This window comes from Orycteropus afer, unplaced genomic scaffold (genome assembly GCF_000298275.1).
Source record: "Orycteropus afer afer isolate SDZICR_OR568_19922 unplaced genomic scaffold, OryAfe1.0 scaffold00021, whole genome shotgun sequence".
Classification (NCBI taxonomy): Eukaryota; Metazoa; Chordata; class Mammalia; order Tubulidentata; family Orycteropodidae; genus Orycteropus; species Orycteropus afer.
In genome coordinates this window covers 8,057,564-8,073,249 of record NW_006921608.1, presented here as the reverse complement: position 1 = coordinate 8,073,249, position 15,686 = coordinate 8,057,564, and the positions used below count along the sequence as shown (strand labels likewise).

At 43.1% G+C, this 15,686-nt stretch overlaps 1 protein-coding gene across 1 annotated transcript in view; it reads left to right on the top strand.

The window, feature by feature from the left end:
- Positions 1-14,525: 14,525 nt before the first annotated feature.
- LOC103191977 (dendrocyte expressed seven transmembrane protein) overlaps positions 14,526-15,686 on the top strand; it is a 12,809-nt gene continuing 11,648 nt past the window's right edge. The window contains exon 1 of the mRNA XM_007934881.1: positions 14,526-15,554. Coding sequence (XP_007933072.1) covers positions 14,526-15,554 — 1,029 coding nt within the window. The remainder of the gene's footprint in view (positions 15,555-15,686) is intronic.

Below are 15,686 nucleotides of genomic sequence, written 5' to 3'. Positions count from 1 at the left end.
GAACAATCCACCATTCGGCCTGGAGATCTCGGATTCGTCACTCATTGGAGTCAACAGCCAGTGTACTGCCTGCCAGCCTTGAGTTCCTCAGCCCCTGCGGCTACAAGAGTCGGGAAAAGCCTCCAGCTTGACATTTGATCCAGGAACTTTGGACTTGCCAGTTTCTATTAGTGTGTGAGCCATTTTCCTAAGATAAATCTCTCTCTCTCTCTCTCTCTCTCTCTGTGTGTGTGTGTGTGTGTGTGTGTGTGTGTATATATATATATATATATATATAAGCTTTACTGGTTTTGTTTCTCTAGAGAACCCAGTCTAACACAACTGGTTTGACCTCATTGCCACAACAAAAGAAAATCCTCTTTTCCAACAGGATCACATCAAAAGGTACATTGTTGCTGTTAGGTACTGTCAAGTCAGGTCCTACTCATAGCAACCTTATGTGCAACAGAACAAAACACTGCCCAGTCACACTCCATCCTCACAATCTTTACTATACTTGAGCCTGTCATTGCAGCCACTGTGTCAATCTATTTTGTTGAGGGTCTTCCCCTTTTTCAATGATCCTCCACTTTACCAAATGTGATATCCTTCTCCAGGGAGTGGTTCAGACCACATAATCCAATTAGGTGAGACAAAGTCTGGCCATTCTCGCTTCCAAGGAGCATTCTGGCTGTTCTTCTTTCAGGACATATTTGTTCATTCTTCTAGCAGTCCATGGGATTTTCAGTGCTCTTTGCCCACATCACAACTCAAAGGCATCAACTCTTCTTTGGTTTTGGTGTAATGCCTAAGGCACTTGACTGCTAACCAGAAGGCTGGAGGTTCAAACCCACCACCCACTCCTCGGAAGAAAGGTTGGGCAATCTACTTCCTTAGTAATACTTCCTCAGAAACCCAAGGAGAGGTCACTATCAGTCGGATCCCATGCCAAGGCAGTCAGTTTGGTTATTTTATTATTATTATTATTCATTGTCCAGCTTTCCAATGTATATGTTGTTGTTGTTGTTGCTGCTGTTATTATGTGCCATCGAGTTGGCCCCGACTCATAGAGACCCTTCCTTGGGTTTCTAAGGCAGTATCACTATGGAAGTAGATTGCCCAACCTTCTTTCTGAGGAGTGGCTGGTGGTTTAAACCTCCAGCCTTCTGGTTAGCAGTCAAGTGCTTTAGGTACTATGGTACCAGGGCTCAGATACTGAAAATACCATGGCTTGAGTTAGGCATACTTTAGTCTTCAAAGAGACATCTTTGCTCTTCAGCACTTTAAAGAGGTTTTTTGTAGCGGATTTGCCCAATGCAATACGAAGTCTGATTTTGTGACTGCTGCTTCCATTGGTGCTGATTGTAGAACTAAGTAAAATGAAGTCTTTGACAACGTCAATCTTTTCTCCATTTATCATGATGCTGCTAATTGGTCCAGTTGTGAGGACCTTTGTTTTCTTTATGTTGAGATGTAATCCAAACTACAGACTATAGTCTTTATTCTTAATCAGTAAGTACTTCAAGTCATCTTCACTTTCAGCAAGCAAGGTTGTGTCATCTGCATATTTCAGGTTGTTAATGATTCTTCCTCCAATCCTGATGCCATGTTCTTCTTCATTTACTCCAGCTTCCTGGATTATTTGTTTAGCATACAGACTGAATAAGTACGGTGAAAGGATACAACTCTAACGCACACCCTTTCTGATTTTAAACCATGTAGTATCCTTTTGTTCTGTTCGAGAGACAGCCTCCTTGTCCATGTGCAGGTTCCTCATGAATGTAATTAAGTGTTCTGGAATTCCAATTCTTTGTGATGTAATCCATAATTTGTTACGATTCACACAATCAAATGCCTTTACATAGTCAATAAAACACAAGTATTTTATTTCTGGTATTCTTTGCTTTCAGCCAAGATTCATCTGACATCAGTAATGATATCCCTTGTTCCAAGTCCTCTTCTGAATCCAGCTTGCATTTCTGGCGGTTCCCTGACAATATACTGCTGCGGCCATTTTTAAATTATCTTTAGCAAAATTTTACTTGCATGTGATATTAATGATGTTCTGTAATTTTCACATTCCGTTGGATCACCTTTCTTTGGAATAGGCACAGATACAGATCTCTTCCAGGAAGTTAGCTGTCTTTGAAATTACTTGGCATAGATGAGTAAGTGCCTCCAGTGCTGTATCCATTTGTTGAAATATCTCAATGGGTATTCTGTCAGTTTCTGGAGACTTGTTTTTCTCCAATTCTTTCAGGGCAGTTTCAACTTCTTCCTTCAATACCATTGGTTCTTGATCATTTGTAACGTCCTGAAATAGTTGAACATTGACCAATTCATTTATGTGCAGTGACTCTGTGTATTCCTTGCATCATTCAATATTTTGCCCATAGAATCCTTCAAGATTGCAACTTGAGGTTTGAATTTTTTCTTCAGTCCTTTCAGCTTGAGAAATGTGAAGCGTATTCTTCCCTTTGTTTTTCTAACTCCAGGTCTTTGCACATTCATTATAATAATTGACTTTGTCTTCTTGAGCTGCTCTTTGAAATGTTCTGTTCAGCTCTTCTATCTTGTCATTTCTTCCATTTGCTTTAGCTACTCTCTGTTCGAGAGCAAGTTTCAGTGTCTCTTCTGACATCCATTTTGGTCTTTTCTTCCTTTTCTGTCTTTTTAATGACCTTTTGCTTTCTTCATGGATGATGCTCTTGATACCATGCCACAATTCATCTGGATTTGGGTCACCGATGTTCAGTGTGTCAACTCTATTCTTCAGATGGTCTCTAAATCCACATGGGATATAATCAAGATCATATTTTGGCTCTCATGGACCTCCTCTAATTTTCTTCAGTTTCAACTTGAACTTGCATATAAGCAAGTTCCACGTGAGATCCACATGTATAGCCACTGTTTATGTTGTTGAAAAAAGGTATTTGCAATGAACAAGTCATTGGTCTTGCAAAATTCTATCATGCGATCTCTGGCGTCATTTCTACCACCAAGGCCATATTTTCCAACTACTTCTTTGTTTCCAACTTTTGCCTTTCAATCACCAGTGATCATCAATACATCTTGATTGCATGTTTGGTCAATTTCAAACTGTAGAAGTTGGTAAAAATCTTCAATTTCCTCTTTTTTACCTTTGATGGTTGGTGCATAAATTTAAATAATAGTAGTATTAACTGATCTTCCTTGTAGGCATATGGATATTATCCTATCACTGACAGCATTTACTTTAGGATAGATCTTGAAGCATTCGTTTTGATAATGAATTCAGAAGGTATAAGGGTCAGGAATTCAACACATATTTTGGGAGGACAGACTTAAATCAATAACAGAGATTCATAATAGAATTCAATCCATATTTTCATAATTCATTCCCCTGTGTTTGAAAATATCTTATTTATTTATTTTCTAGAATTGATTTCTGGGACATTCATTCTGCGGAAAATGTAACAAAGAAATAAGTAGCTCCTTTGCACAAGTTATACCCTTTGTCAATGTCAAATGCCTTAGTCACTTCTTGGGGGAAATCAAGAGATTGATTCATGGGGAAGTGACCCTCTTACCACTTGTGGTTCCTTTTTTCCTGTTCTGTATCAAGACTCAGAGTACTTAGAAGAGCATTCTTGCATCCAAAGAAGAACCTGAGAGAAAACCTGTAAGTAAACTTTCAAAATAATCTTGTTTTTGAAATTGCTTTTTCAAAGTCAGGTATTAGAGGTATTAGTAAATTGGAATAGACAGCTGATACCAGAGCACCACACCCTTTACTCCCAATAGTCTACCTTTCTATATAAATATCAGAAAGAAAGTACTTTTCAGTATCAGCCTGAGGTATCTGAATGCTCTCACCTCAGGGAAGACTGCTACATGAATTAACAGAGTAGCTTGTGTAAATTTATGTGTTCCTCAGTTTTTGAAGAATTAATCCCTGTAGCTAGGTCTCCTGGCAGTGGTGAGGCCCATGGTCACTCATCCCCCTGAAGAAAGGCGACCACACCTCACTAATAATCTGCCTCCCATCACTTCACAGCACACAGTGATGGACTGAATTGTTCTGTAAATGCTGTTCTGTTTACCTGGTAGCTTTCATTAATCTTTCCTTTCTTGTGTGAAGGTTGTTTTCACCAAGTAAGGCATTTACTGGCTTTCCCAAGGCAAAAACAATTAAAATAAAGTTATGAGAAATGCATTCTACCTCAGACAGAGGCCTCTGCTCCTACAAGAGCTATTTTGGCAGTCTGAGAGAACAGAGAACAGTACGTACCGACCAAATTATAAGTTTGCTAGTTTTCAGGAGAAAAAAAAGGAAAAGAGAGAAAGGATGAAGAAGAAGAAGAAAAATTACACGTAGAGAAAAGAAAACCTTCCATTTTTCTTTCGTGCCACTTATAGGTGCAGGGCTTTGATATTCTGACTCAGAAAATCCAACTTTCCTGCTCTTCTTCACCTTTTATTTTGGAGACAATGGGGCTAGCAAGGGTCTTAGAACCATCAGGCCAAGGGAGCAGGGGCCCCAGGGGTGAACTGACCTATCTAAGATCATCCAGCCATTTTGGGGAGGGGTGGGTTAAACCACAGGCCCCCCCACCTCGGCCTCTTTTCCTAATCCACTCTGCACTTATTTGAATTTCCTTTATGAAGAGATTCAAATCAAGTCACAAGACAGAGAGTGAGGGAGGTAGACTGGCTCGGACTAGGTTACCGCAGGGGATCTGCAGAGCTGGTTGGAGAACTGAGAGAATAGGGAGTGTAGGTTTGGGTTTATGTTTCCCCAGGGTGTCTGCAGACTGCATCTGGGCTTATCGAGCACAGGCCACTGGCTTCAGCAGGTGGAGCAGGGTCCGAATGAATTGCAAGATGTCAGGCAAGGCTACAGTCAGTGCAAAGAGGGTATCCTCTCCAGGTATGTCCCCCAAAAGAAAAAGAAAAGGTTGCCCTAAGAGCAACCTCATGTGTTACAGAGGAGAACTGCTCCATAGGGTTTCTTGGCTGTAATGTTAGTGAAAAGGAACTCTGGTGATGTAGTGATTATGACATTTGGCTGCCAACCAAAGGGTTGGCGGTTTGAGACCCATCAGCTGCTCTGAGGAAGAAAGATGGAACAGTCTGCTTTCATAAAGATTTATAGCCTTGGAAACCCAATGGGGGTTGCTATGGGTCAGAATTGACTCTGTGGCAGTGAGTTTGGTTTGGGTTTTCTTGGTAAAGCTAATGGAGACAGATCACCAGGCCTTCTGTCTGTGGCTTTGCTGGTGGGTTTGCATGGCCAAGCTTCCAGTTAAAGGACCAACACCAGCCATTTGTGTCACCCAGGCACCTTGAGGGAAGTGAGAAGGCACAGATCGCTCCTGGGTGATGTGGGCGTGGGCCGGCGGCCTGTGGGTCTCTGGTGGCCTGGAGAACCTGTGCCCCAGGCTGGGTGGCAGGAGGAGCAGGTCCCTTGCCTCAGCAGATTTTCTTCAGAACTGAACAAATACAGGAGAAACATTGCCAGGCTTTCTGATTCTTTTGGAAAGAAACCAGAAATTTAGAATTTTGGGGGTGACATCTGATTTTTAAAAATGTTGACTCACTGTTGACAAACCCTTTGACTGGCTGAATTTGGTTGTCAGTCTGTCATCCCTGGTCTTGGTTGGTCCTCACATCCTCTCTCCCCCTCCCTCCCTCTGCCTCTCTTCTCACTTTATCCTTCCTTTTCTCCACTCCCCAGAATTACCATGCTCTCCTTTATTGCCTGGGGCATTTTAAAATCTTGTGGTAAGCCAGTTCCCAGTCTCAAGCATAGGGCTTTTCTCTTTGCCTCGGGAATATTTATTTTTGCCCTTAGAGCTCTAACTCCATTTTAGTCTCCTCCCTCATGCTTACTGGACTGGGCCCTCCCTCCCTCTTTCCATCATTTCTTCCAGCAGCCTCTACAGGGCTAACCTACTCCCTTTAACCTGTAATTTCTCTTTATTTTGCCTCCATTACTAAGGATGTTTATTGTCTGACTCAACATCCTTGTCTCCCTAGGACAGAGTGCCTGCTTCTAGCTTTTACCAACAGCAATGTCCCAGGAGTAATGACCCCTTTCCCATCTCTCCCTCTAAACTATGGTTTGCACCACACCCCTGGCAGAGAAGACTTAGCTGGAGTCCACAGAGGAATGTCACTGATGGCCCATCTCTCCTTTAGGAGGTCAGAGCAACTTTTGTGTGACTGTGTGAGAGGGGGCAAGGAAAGGATGAGGTGGTGATGAGGAGCCCTTGGTTCAACCTGAGAGCCAAGTAGAACCACACAGGCTGTACATCCAGCCTGAGCCCACATTTAACAGTTTCCATGCAGAGCTGCGCTGTTGCCATGGGAAACAGAAGTAGGTGGGCTTCTCCATCAAGTCTACACATGCTAGCAAACACTGGCTCTGAAGTACAAACACAGTGGCCACCATTGTCTTCCCTGTTGTTGTTGTTGTTGTTCTTATGTGCCATCAAGTTGGACCCGACTCATAGCGACCTCTCCTTGGGTTTCCGAGGCAGTATCACTATGGAAGTAGATTGCCCTATCTTCCTTCCAAGGAGTGACTGGTGGGTTTGAACCGCCAGCCTTCTGGTTAGCAGTCAAGTGCCTTAGGTACTATGCTACCAGAGCTCCCATTGTCTTCCCTAGGGGGTATCAAATGTCACAGTGGCCACCATTGTCTTCCCTGGGAGTGGTATTAAATGTCAGGGGCAGCAAGAGCCCTGGCATGGAGGGTATGGTCCCCACTCATCCCCTCCCAGAACGCTGTTGGGCCAACTTTGTTAGAGAGTCAAGGAGACCAACATTCCTGCGCATTGTCCTCAATGCAGATCAACTCTCAAGGTTCAGAAGAACAAGTTCTTGGTTCATATTCAAGACTCAGTCACCAGCCACAACAAATAATAATTGTTGCTCTTAGGTGCTGTTGAGTCGATTCCGACTCTTACTATGCACATGCGATAGAGTAGAACGGCCCCGTTTATTGGCTGAGATCTTCATGTGAGTAGATAGTTAGGTCTTTCTCCTGTGGAGCTGCTGGTGAGTTCAAATGACCAACTTCTCAGCTAGAAGCCAAGCATGGCACCACCAGTGTGCCTTGAAATAATAATTAGATTTTCCAAAAAGAGAAGCTCACCATAAGACCTTTCTAGATTGAAGAATACTGAAGATATACATCACCAGTGCTCATTTAAAAATCTATCTGTAATAGTGCAGGTTTGCTGTGAGGATTAGAAATAATGTATTTACGATGCTAACCAGAAGCCTGGCAGTTCAAACCCACCAGCCACTCCTCAGAAGGGAGATTGGGCAATCTACTTTCATAGTGGTATCACCTCGGAAACCCAAGGAGGGGTTGCTATGAGTTGAATTGACTCAACGGCAGTGAGGTTTTTTTTTTTTTTTTTTTTTTTTTTAGTAGTTGCCAGGCACTGAACAACAACTTGACAACAACTATCTATTATTGTTATTATTATCATCATTATTACTACTGTTTCCCTAAGTCTTAAATGGAGGCATAGGCTATGGTGGATACAATTCTCTAATTATATATTTGGTGGTGCCAGAAAGCAAATTGGATATGTGTGAAATTTGGACTCCATTCATTACCCAAAAAATCTGGTAAGGATTTTAAGATGTAGTGCCTAAGGCATTTGACTGCTAGCCAGAAGGCTGGTGGTTCAAATACACGAGCCACTCCTTGGGAGGAAGATTGGGCAATCTACTTCCGTAGAGATACTGGCTCAGAAACCCAAGGAGGGGTCGATATGAGTCGGGAATGACCCGATGGCAGTGAGTTTGATTTTTTTTGGATGAAAAGTCAGAGCTGAGATGTTGATGTGATGGAAATTATGTCATTGAGTGTTGCACCACTATGGTCTCACTCTTACCTTTGCCTCCAATGCCCAGGTTGACATCAGTGAGTCCCTTAGCCTCCTTGAATTTTGGTTTCTTCATCTATAAAACTCAGCCAGGTAGGCACGGATCATCTGGAGTTGCACTGTCCAATGCATAGCTGCCAGCTACAAAATTAAAACTTCCAGTTCCTCAGTGTGACTGGCTCTATTTGAAGTGCATAATAGTCACATGTGGCCAGTGGCTGCTGTGTTGGGTGGCACAGATAGAAAACATTTCCAGCATCACAGAAAGTTCTACGGAACAGAATTGAATTCTAGAGCTTACTCCCCAACGTCTGGTCCCCCAATCAGCAGTCAGCACAACACTGAAACTTGATAGAAATGCAAAATCTCCAATGCCACTCTAGACCTTCTGAATCAAAACCTGCATTTTAACAAGATTCCTCTAGAGATTACATATGAAAGTTTAAGAAGTTTTGATCTATAAAATTCTTTTCTTCTAAAAAATAGAAAAGTCTGAGGGTCTGCTTGGCAGTCTTTGAGAAAGAAGCAAGTGGCAGTCTTGGCTAAGGCCTAATTCACTTATTTGCCCAAAAGGAAAGAATTGGGGCTATCTGAAGAAAGAATAGCAGGGTGGCGGAACCTCCACCGAAGCACGTGGGGAAGAAGTCAGCAATGTCTAAAGGAGAAGCACACAGCATCACCGGCTGGGAAGCTGATACATCCCAGCTATCTTGAAGCTTCCCAGCCACTTGGGCCATTCAATCTTTGCCCAAAACTCTTTAGAGAAAGAAGTCTTCAGCTTTCTGTGACAGCAAAGAGGCAACAAGAAGAAATAGGTTGCATTTATTGCACACTTATTTTCAAGGAGTCTTAAGGTGTTTGCTAAAATTCCCTTCATTAAACCTCCCCAGGAAAGAGCTCAGGCAGGTCTTATGTTCAAATATTGGAAAATGAGGAACAGGGAATGGGGAAGAAATCAAGACCACACTCATCAAGACCACACTCAACAATGATGGAAAGAGCAGATTGAACACCAGCCTCCAGGCTCATTCCTGGTCTCAGTCCCAAGCTCTGCTCTATGGCTTGAGCTATAAAATAGAAGAGAATGTGCTCCGTTCTCTCTCTGCAGAAACTTTTGATGTTTTTTGGTGACGTGCTGTTTTCAGCACAAAAACAAGGAGAGTCATATTAGAGCTGTTGCTTGTTAAGAAAACATGTGCCTGTTACAGGATAAAATTGCAGTCATATATCCTATTTAATTGATATTAGATTTTATTGCAGAATGTTAAAATTTTAATGTGTTCATAAATCTGTTTCATACTTTGAGAGAAATGTCTGTATTAAGAACACACTGTACAGGGATAAAGGCAAGAGAAGGGGAAAATGAATCCAGAATATACATTATTAATTTTTCAGGGAGCAAGCAGAATGGTGCCTCATAAAGGAAATTAGAAAAAAATAAAATGGCTGGGATTTCTGATGTGTTTAGGAAAAAACCTGCTGATTTGAGAAATGTCCTTGAAGGATCAATTGTTTTCATGCAGGGGGTGAAAAAAAGATCAGACGGTAGAGATGTGTTTGTGATATGCAGGTCACCTCTTAAATAGGCACTGGAGGAGAGTGGTGGTGTAGTGCCTAAGATGTGACTGCTAACCAGAAGGCTGGTGGTTCAAACCCACCAGCCACTCCTCAGAAGGAAGGTTGAGCAATCTACTTCCATAGAGATACTGCTTCGGAAACCTAAGGAAGGGTCGCTATGAGTCTGATCTGACTCCATGGCAGTGGCTTTGGTTTGGTTTGGAGGAGAGTGGGATGTGTTTCCAGGATAGACAGAGTGTACCCAAGCCCTGTCACATAACCCAGAGTCATGGAACTGGACACAGTGCGGGGGAGACAGAGGTCTCCCCTCACAGATCAAGAGGCCTGGTCTGAATCTCAGCTGTGCCATCTAATCTCTGACAAATTTCAATAAGTGCTCTGAGCTTCAGATGCCCTGTGTGTAAAATGCAAAGAACATTAGTCTCTACAGGTTTGCAGAGAGATGCTTTATGTTAGTGACTAGAATAGACAATCTGTACCTATTGTTGCTGTTAGTTGCCCTCAAGTGGCTTCCCACTCAGAGCATCAAAAAACAAAAACAAAAGTCGAGTTGATCTGACTCATACTGACCCCTCCTTGGGTTTCCGAGGCAGTATCTCTATGGAAGTAGATTGCCTGATTTTCCTTCTGAGGAGTGGTTGGCAGGTTTAAACCGCCAGCCTTCTGGTTAGGAGTCAAATGCCTTAGGCACCGCACCACCAGAGCGTCTATGCAGAGCTGCTCAGTGAGCAGTGAGGTTTTCAAGGCTGTGACGGTTCAGAAGCAGATCAGAAGCAGGCCTTTCTTCTGAGAAGTCAAGCACTTAATCATTTGCCCCACTCAGGGAGTCCATCGCGCCTATTAGCATATCAATTACTCCAATAATGGCTCAGTACTCAAAGCCAAAGCAATAGCATGGATTGTTAATAGGAACATGCCTGAGAGTAAAGGTGGCCTCTGTTGACCTGCTAGGGTGCTGAGTGTCCTCCCTACTGCCCCTAAACACCAACCCCTCAAACCCTCCAGCCCATGCAATGAATTGGGTCAGACTCAGGTTGACAGTGCTGAGGAAGGTTCTGGATCACAAGGACCCATTGATAATGATTGTCTCTATCTTCTTTGGGGTCAGAGTGGAGTGAGAGTGCAGTCTGTGCCCATGAGCTCTGCTGACCTTTATACCAACCACTAATTCTGAAAGGGAGCCAGCTTGTAGGGAAAGAGATTCGTGCCATTTTGCTGGTCCCCAAATGCCAGTGGGGCTGCATGGACCATTCTAATGTCCTTTGCTCCCACAGAGCAAGACTATCCTCTTACAGGGGATCCTCAATCTCCTGAATATCTGCAGAGACCAGTCCTCCATGGTAACAACTCTTCTTTGGACTGATGTTCTCCCAATTTCTCTTTTCTGCCCTGAGCTTTTCCACTGAGATTATTGCAGCAGGAGCTGTCAATCCTCCATGTTATTCCTAGAGAAGCTTTCACACATTTATTCCTAACCTGCCTACTTCTCCATCTCATTTCTGCTCTTCATTAGCCTCACTCAGCCTGAATGGAAAGAGAATACCATCTACTCTTCACTTATCAACTGTATCATTATTTAACAATTTATATTTATGAAAACGTTTGGTCCAGGACCCATGTGGGGAAGTGACCAGGCCTGGAGCGTCCCTTGTAGGCCACCCCAAACAATATACCAGAGTTCCCCCCTACCTCGATGTCTGGACCACAAAAGCAATGGTGGCCAGTTGGCCACTGAATACCTTCTCCCATTTATCTATGATGTCTCAGTCTGGTCACAGAGGGCACAGAGTGACAGCAGGACTACACGAGGTCACAAGAAGGAAAGGGGAGGTTGGGTCAGGGCCTGAAGGTGCCAGGAAGATGGGTAGGAGGAGACAGGAAGGGGATGAGAAGAAAGGGAAGGGATCCTCCTGGGGTTGCAGGACTGGGGCAGGTAATGGGAGGTGGCCAGGGCTCTGCAGTGGTGGTGAAGGCATGGTGGAGAAAGGGGGCCCACAGCACGAACATCCTGAGATGGGTTGGGGGCACCCAAAGTGGGGACAAGGGATGTAGCCCCCCACTCTCAAATAATGTCAATTTTGCATAGGGACATGTTCTTTGGAACCTAACCATGTTGATAAGTGAGGAGTGGTTGTAATTTCTCACCTCTGGTTGCTGGGTTCACATCCTCCAGCCAATGCCTGGATACCTTTCTCATGTCATGAGTGTGATTCACGGTTATAATGGCATGAATACAACCTGTTGCTGTTGAGTAGATTTTCACTCATAATGACCCTAGGACAGAGTAAAATTGTCCCATAGGATTTCCAAAGATGCAAACTTTACAGAAACAGACTGCCTCATCTTTCTCCAGTGGAGCAGCTGGTGGATTCCAACCACCAACCCTTCAGTTAGTAGCCACCCACTTATCCACTGTGCTTCAGCTCCACGTGAACATAGCTCTATCATATTTGATAAGAGAAAGCATTTGAGTGTTTAAAAATCGATCAGTGCCTTCATTACAATTCCATATATATGGTATAATTCTCATTAAGTATTTTCATGTTAATCAAGACAGAATAATCTTATATTTATCTTATGTCACTGTGAATGACCTCAAGGCTCCCTGAGTGTATCAGAGACTGAAATTTGCATGACTGACAGGGTGCCAGCAGCCCTATTACATCTTAATTATTCCACTTCTGGGGAAAAAGAAAAGATGATTAAGTCAGGGACAAAATATTCTTCTTTTCCTTGTAAGCTTCTCAGGAGGGAACTACACTTGGAGAGTAGGGGAAGGGGAATGAAGAAGCAATGATTACACAATGTTTATTAGTGGTTTCCAGCGGCAGAAGGGAGATGGAAAAAGGGAGGAACCATCAAGGGCAGATACCCAGTAAGCAAGGTAAACACAGGCTCATTTACAAATCTATAGTGAATAATTTCACCGCATCAAAGAAAAGCATGTGGAATTGTTCATTACAGATTCCATAAGCACAAATAAGCACAAGCTTACCTTGTTTACTGGGTACTCCATCCTGGACAGGGCTTGTAAACTTGAAGAAAGGCTTTGATTTTATAGGAAGGTGCTGTGGAGTTGGGATAGAGACAGATGCCATCCACACCTGGAAGAATCTTAGATGTGGTGATAAATGTGAAATTGTTCAATACTAATTAGTAAGAAGCACAAGTAAACTTGTGTTTTCCTTGCTTATTGGGTAATCTGTCACTAAGAAGCATTTAGTATGTTTACCGTGATAAGGAAACTTGGCGGAAGATACCGGTGATGATTGCACAACATGATTAACGTAATCAGTGTTACTGAATTTTATGCATATAAAAAAATGTTGAATTGGCGAATGTTGTGTTATATATATATATATATATATATATATATATATATTTAGAACAATCAAAAGAAAAAAAAAGCAGCAGCAGCAGCAGTAGCAGCAGCAGCAATAGTTACAAAGCAGAGATAAAATAGCCTCAGTCCAATTCCACGTTTAGGTTTGGATGCCCTTGATATGCTTTCTGGTCTATAAAGATAGAGCTCTAGGAAGTAGATGACTATAGAGCTTGATTTTATGTAATACAGTTTATTGAAATTTCAGCCTGACCGTCAACTATCATTGAAACACTATTATTGCCTTTATCAGTGAAAAATTACTGCCTAAAAAACCACCACAAAATTCAATGGCTTAAAACATTTGTTATTATTCATGTATCTGTGACCAGCTGGTGGGTTGGCTGGGGACCGGCTGGTCTAGGATTACCTCTTTCACATGTCCGGCAGTTGACTGGCTGTTGGCCAAGTTGATGTAATTGACTGGTCACATGCCTGTCATCATCCAACAGTCTAATATTATGTGATATGTGGCGTAATAGCTCCCCCCCCACCCTGCAAAGATGTCTGTGTCTTTGTCCTTGGGATTTGTGAATATGTTAACTTACATGATAGAAGGGACTTTGCAGATCTGACTAAATTAAGGATATTGAGATAGGGAGGTTATGCTGAATTATCCAGGCAGCCCTAATGTAATCACAAAGGCCCTTATAAGAGGGAGGGAGGAGGATCAAAATTGTAGAGAGATGTAAGAATGAAAGCAGAGGTCAGAGAGGAGAGAAGAGGCAAAAGTGTTGGCTTTGGAAATGGAAGGGGGCCTTGAGCCAGAGAAAGTATGCAGCCTCTGTTGTGTTGTTATGTGCCATGGAGTCGGACCCGACTCGTAGAGACCCTTCCTTGGGTTTCCGAGGCAGTATCACTACAGAAGGTGATTGTCCAACCTTCCTTCCAAGGAGTGGCTGGTGGATTTGAACCACCAGCCTTCTGGTTAGCAGTCAAGTGCCTTAAGCACTATGCTACCAGAGCTCCTATGCAGCCTCTAGAAGCTAGAAAAGACAAGGAAATGGGTTCTCTTCTAGAGCTTCCAGAAAGAATGGAGCCCTGCAGATCTATCTCAGACTTCTGATCCCCTCCAAACTATAAAGGAGCTCTGGTAGCATAGTGGCTAAAGCACTTGACTGCTAACCAGAAGGCTGGCAGTTCAAACCCACCAGCCACTCCTCGGAAGGAAGGTTGGGCAATCCTACTTCCATAGTGATACTGCCTCGGAAACCCAAGGAGGGGTCGCTATGAGTCGGGGCCGACTCGACGGCACATAACAACAACAACAACAACCAAACTATAAAAGAATAACGTGTTTCTTTGAGCCACTCAGTTAGTTGTGATTTGTTACAGCAGTAATTGGAAACTAATACATCTATACTTGTCAACTTGGAGTAGTAGGGGTCCAAGATAGAAAGCAGATCTAGTTATAGGCTTAGGATTGACACATTGTCACTTCTGCCACATTCTATTGACTAAAGACATCACAAGACCAGCCCAGATTCAAGACATGAGAAATATTGCCTTGGTGGAGTCTATTTCTCCATCCTCTTAAAGGGTGAAACTGTAAAATCACATTGCAAGGATTGTAGAAATGGGTAAAGAATTGTGGATATTTGTTTGCAATTTGTCTACGACAGTGCCATTTCCAAACTGACAGACGACCGTCAAAAGCAACTTCTGACTCTGGTTTCCTTTTCAATTCTAGGCACACAGGAAGCATGGGTATCTGGACCTCAGGTGCCAATAACTTCCTAAGTCTTTGGGGGATCTACGTATCTCCAAGGAAGCCTGGATGGATAAGCTTAATCCAACACTTGGGCGTTTGCTGTTTTGTCGCTCTCCTTTCAGCAAGCCTCCTCTCTGTGGCCTTCTACTGGCTTTTGTCATCATTTGCGATGTTCACCACTTTCTGGATTATCATATGTGTCCTGCTGTGTTTCTCCAAGCATGCAAGATGCTTCATTCTTCTCTTCTTTCTCTCTTGTGGCTTGCGTGAAGGCAGGAATGCTTTGGTTGCAGCTGGCACAGGGATAGTGATATTTGGGCACGTGGAAAATATTTTTCACAATTTTAAAGGTCTTCTAGACAGTATGACTTGCAACCTAAGGGCAAAGAGCTTTTCCATACATTTTCCACTTTTGGAAAGATATATTGAAGCAATTCAGTGGATTTATGATCTTGCCTCTCCACTACATCTATTTGATGACCTTGTTTCTTGGAACCAAACTCTGGAGGTCTCGCTTTTCAGTCCCAGTGAAGTGATGAAGGCACAGCTAAATGACACCAGAGGCAAAGTGCTGAGTGTGATGTACCACATGATGACCACAGCAGAGGTGCTGTCTTCCCTCGGTCACAAGCTGTTTACCATCATGGGGGTCATGCTGGTCCTACTCAGCACTGGGCTCTTCATGAAGCGGTTTTTGGGCCCTCATGGTTCAAAGTTTGAAAACATCTACATCACCAGAAAATTTGTTCAGGTTGATGAAAGAGAAAGGCTCCAACAGAGGCCCTGTGTCCTCCCACTGAATAAGAGAGAAAGGAAAAAATATGTTGTTGTACCATCTTTCTGTTTGACTCCTAAGGAAAGGAAAAACCTGGGGTTGTTTTTTCTCCCCATACTTACTCATCTCTACATCTGGGTGCTGTTTGCCGCCGGAGATTATCTGCTGTATAGGCTCATTTTCTCCGTGAGCAAACACTTCCAAAGGTTGCCAGAGCTTGAGGTTCACTTGAAACTGCACACAGAGGTAGGCATCCATGGGGAACTTTTTGTGTGTGTGTGTGTGTGTGATTTGGGTGAAGATTTACAGAGCAAATTCACTTTCCATACAGCAGTTCACATATACTTTGTCTCATGTCATTGACCACAGTTTACCACA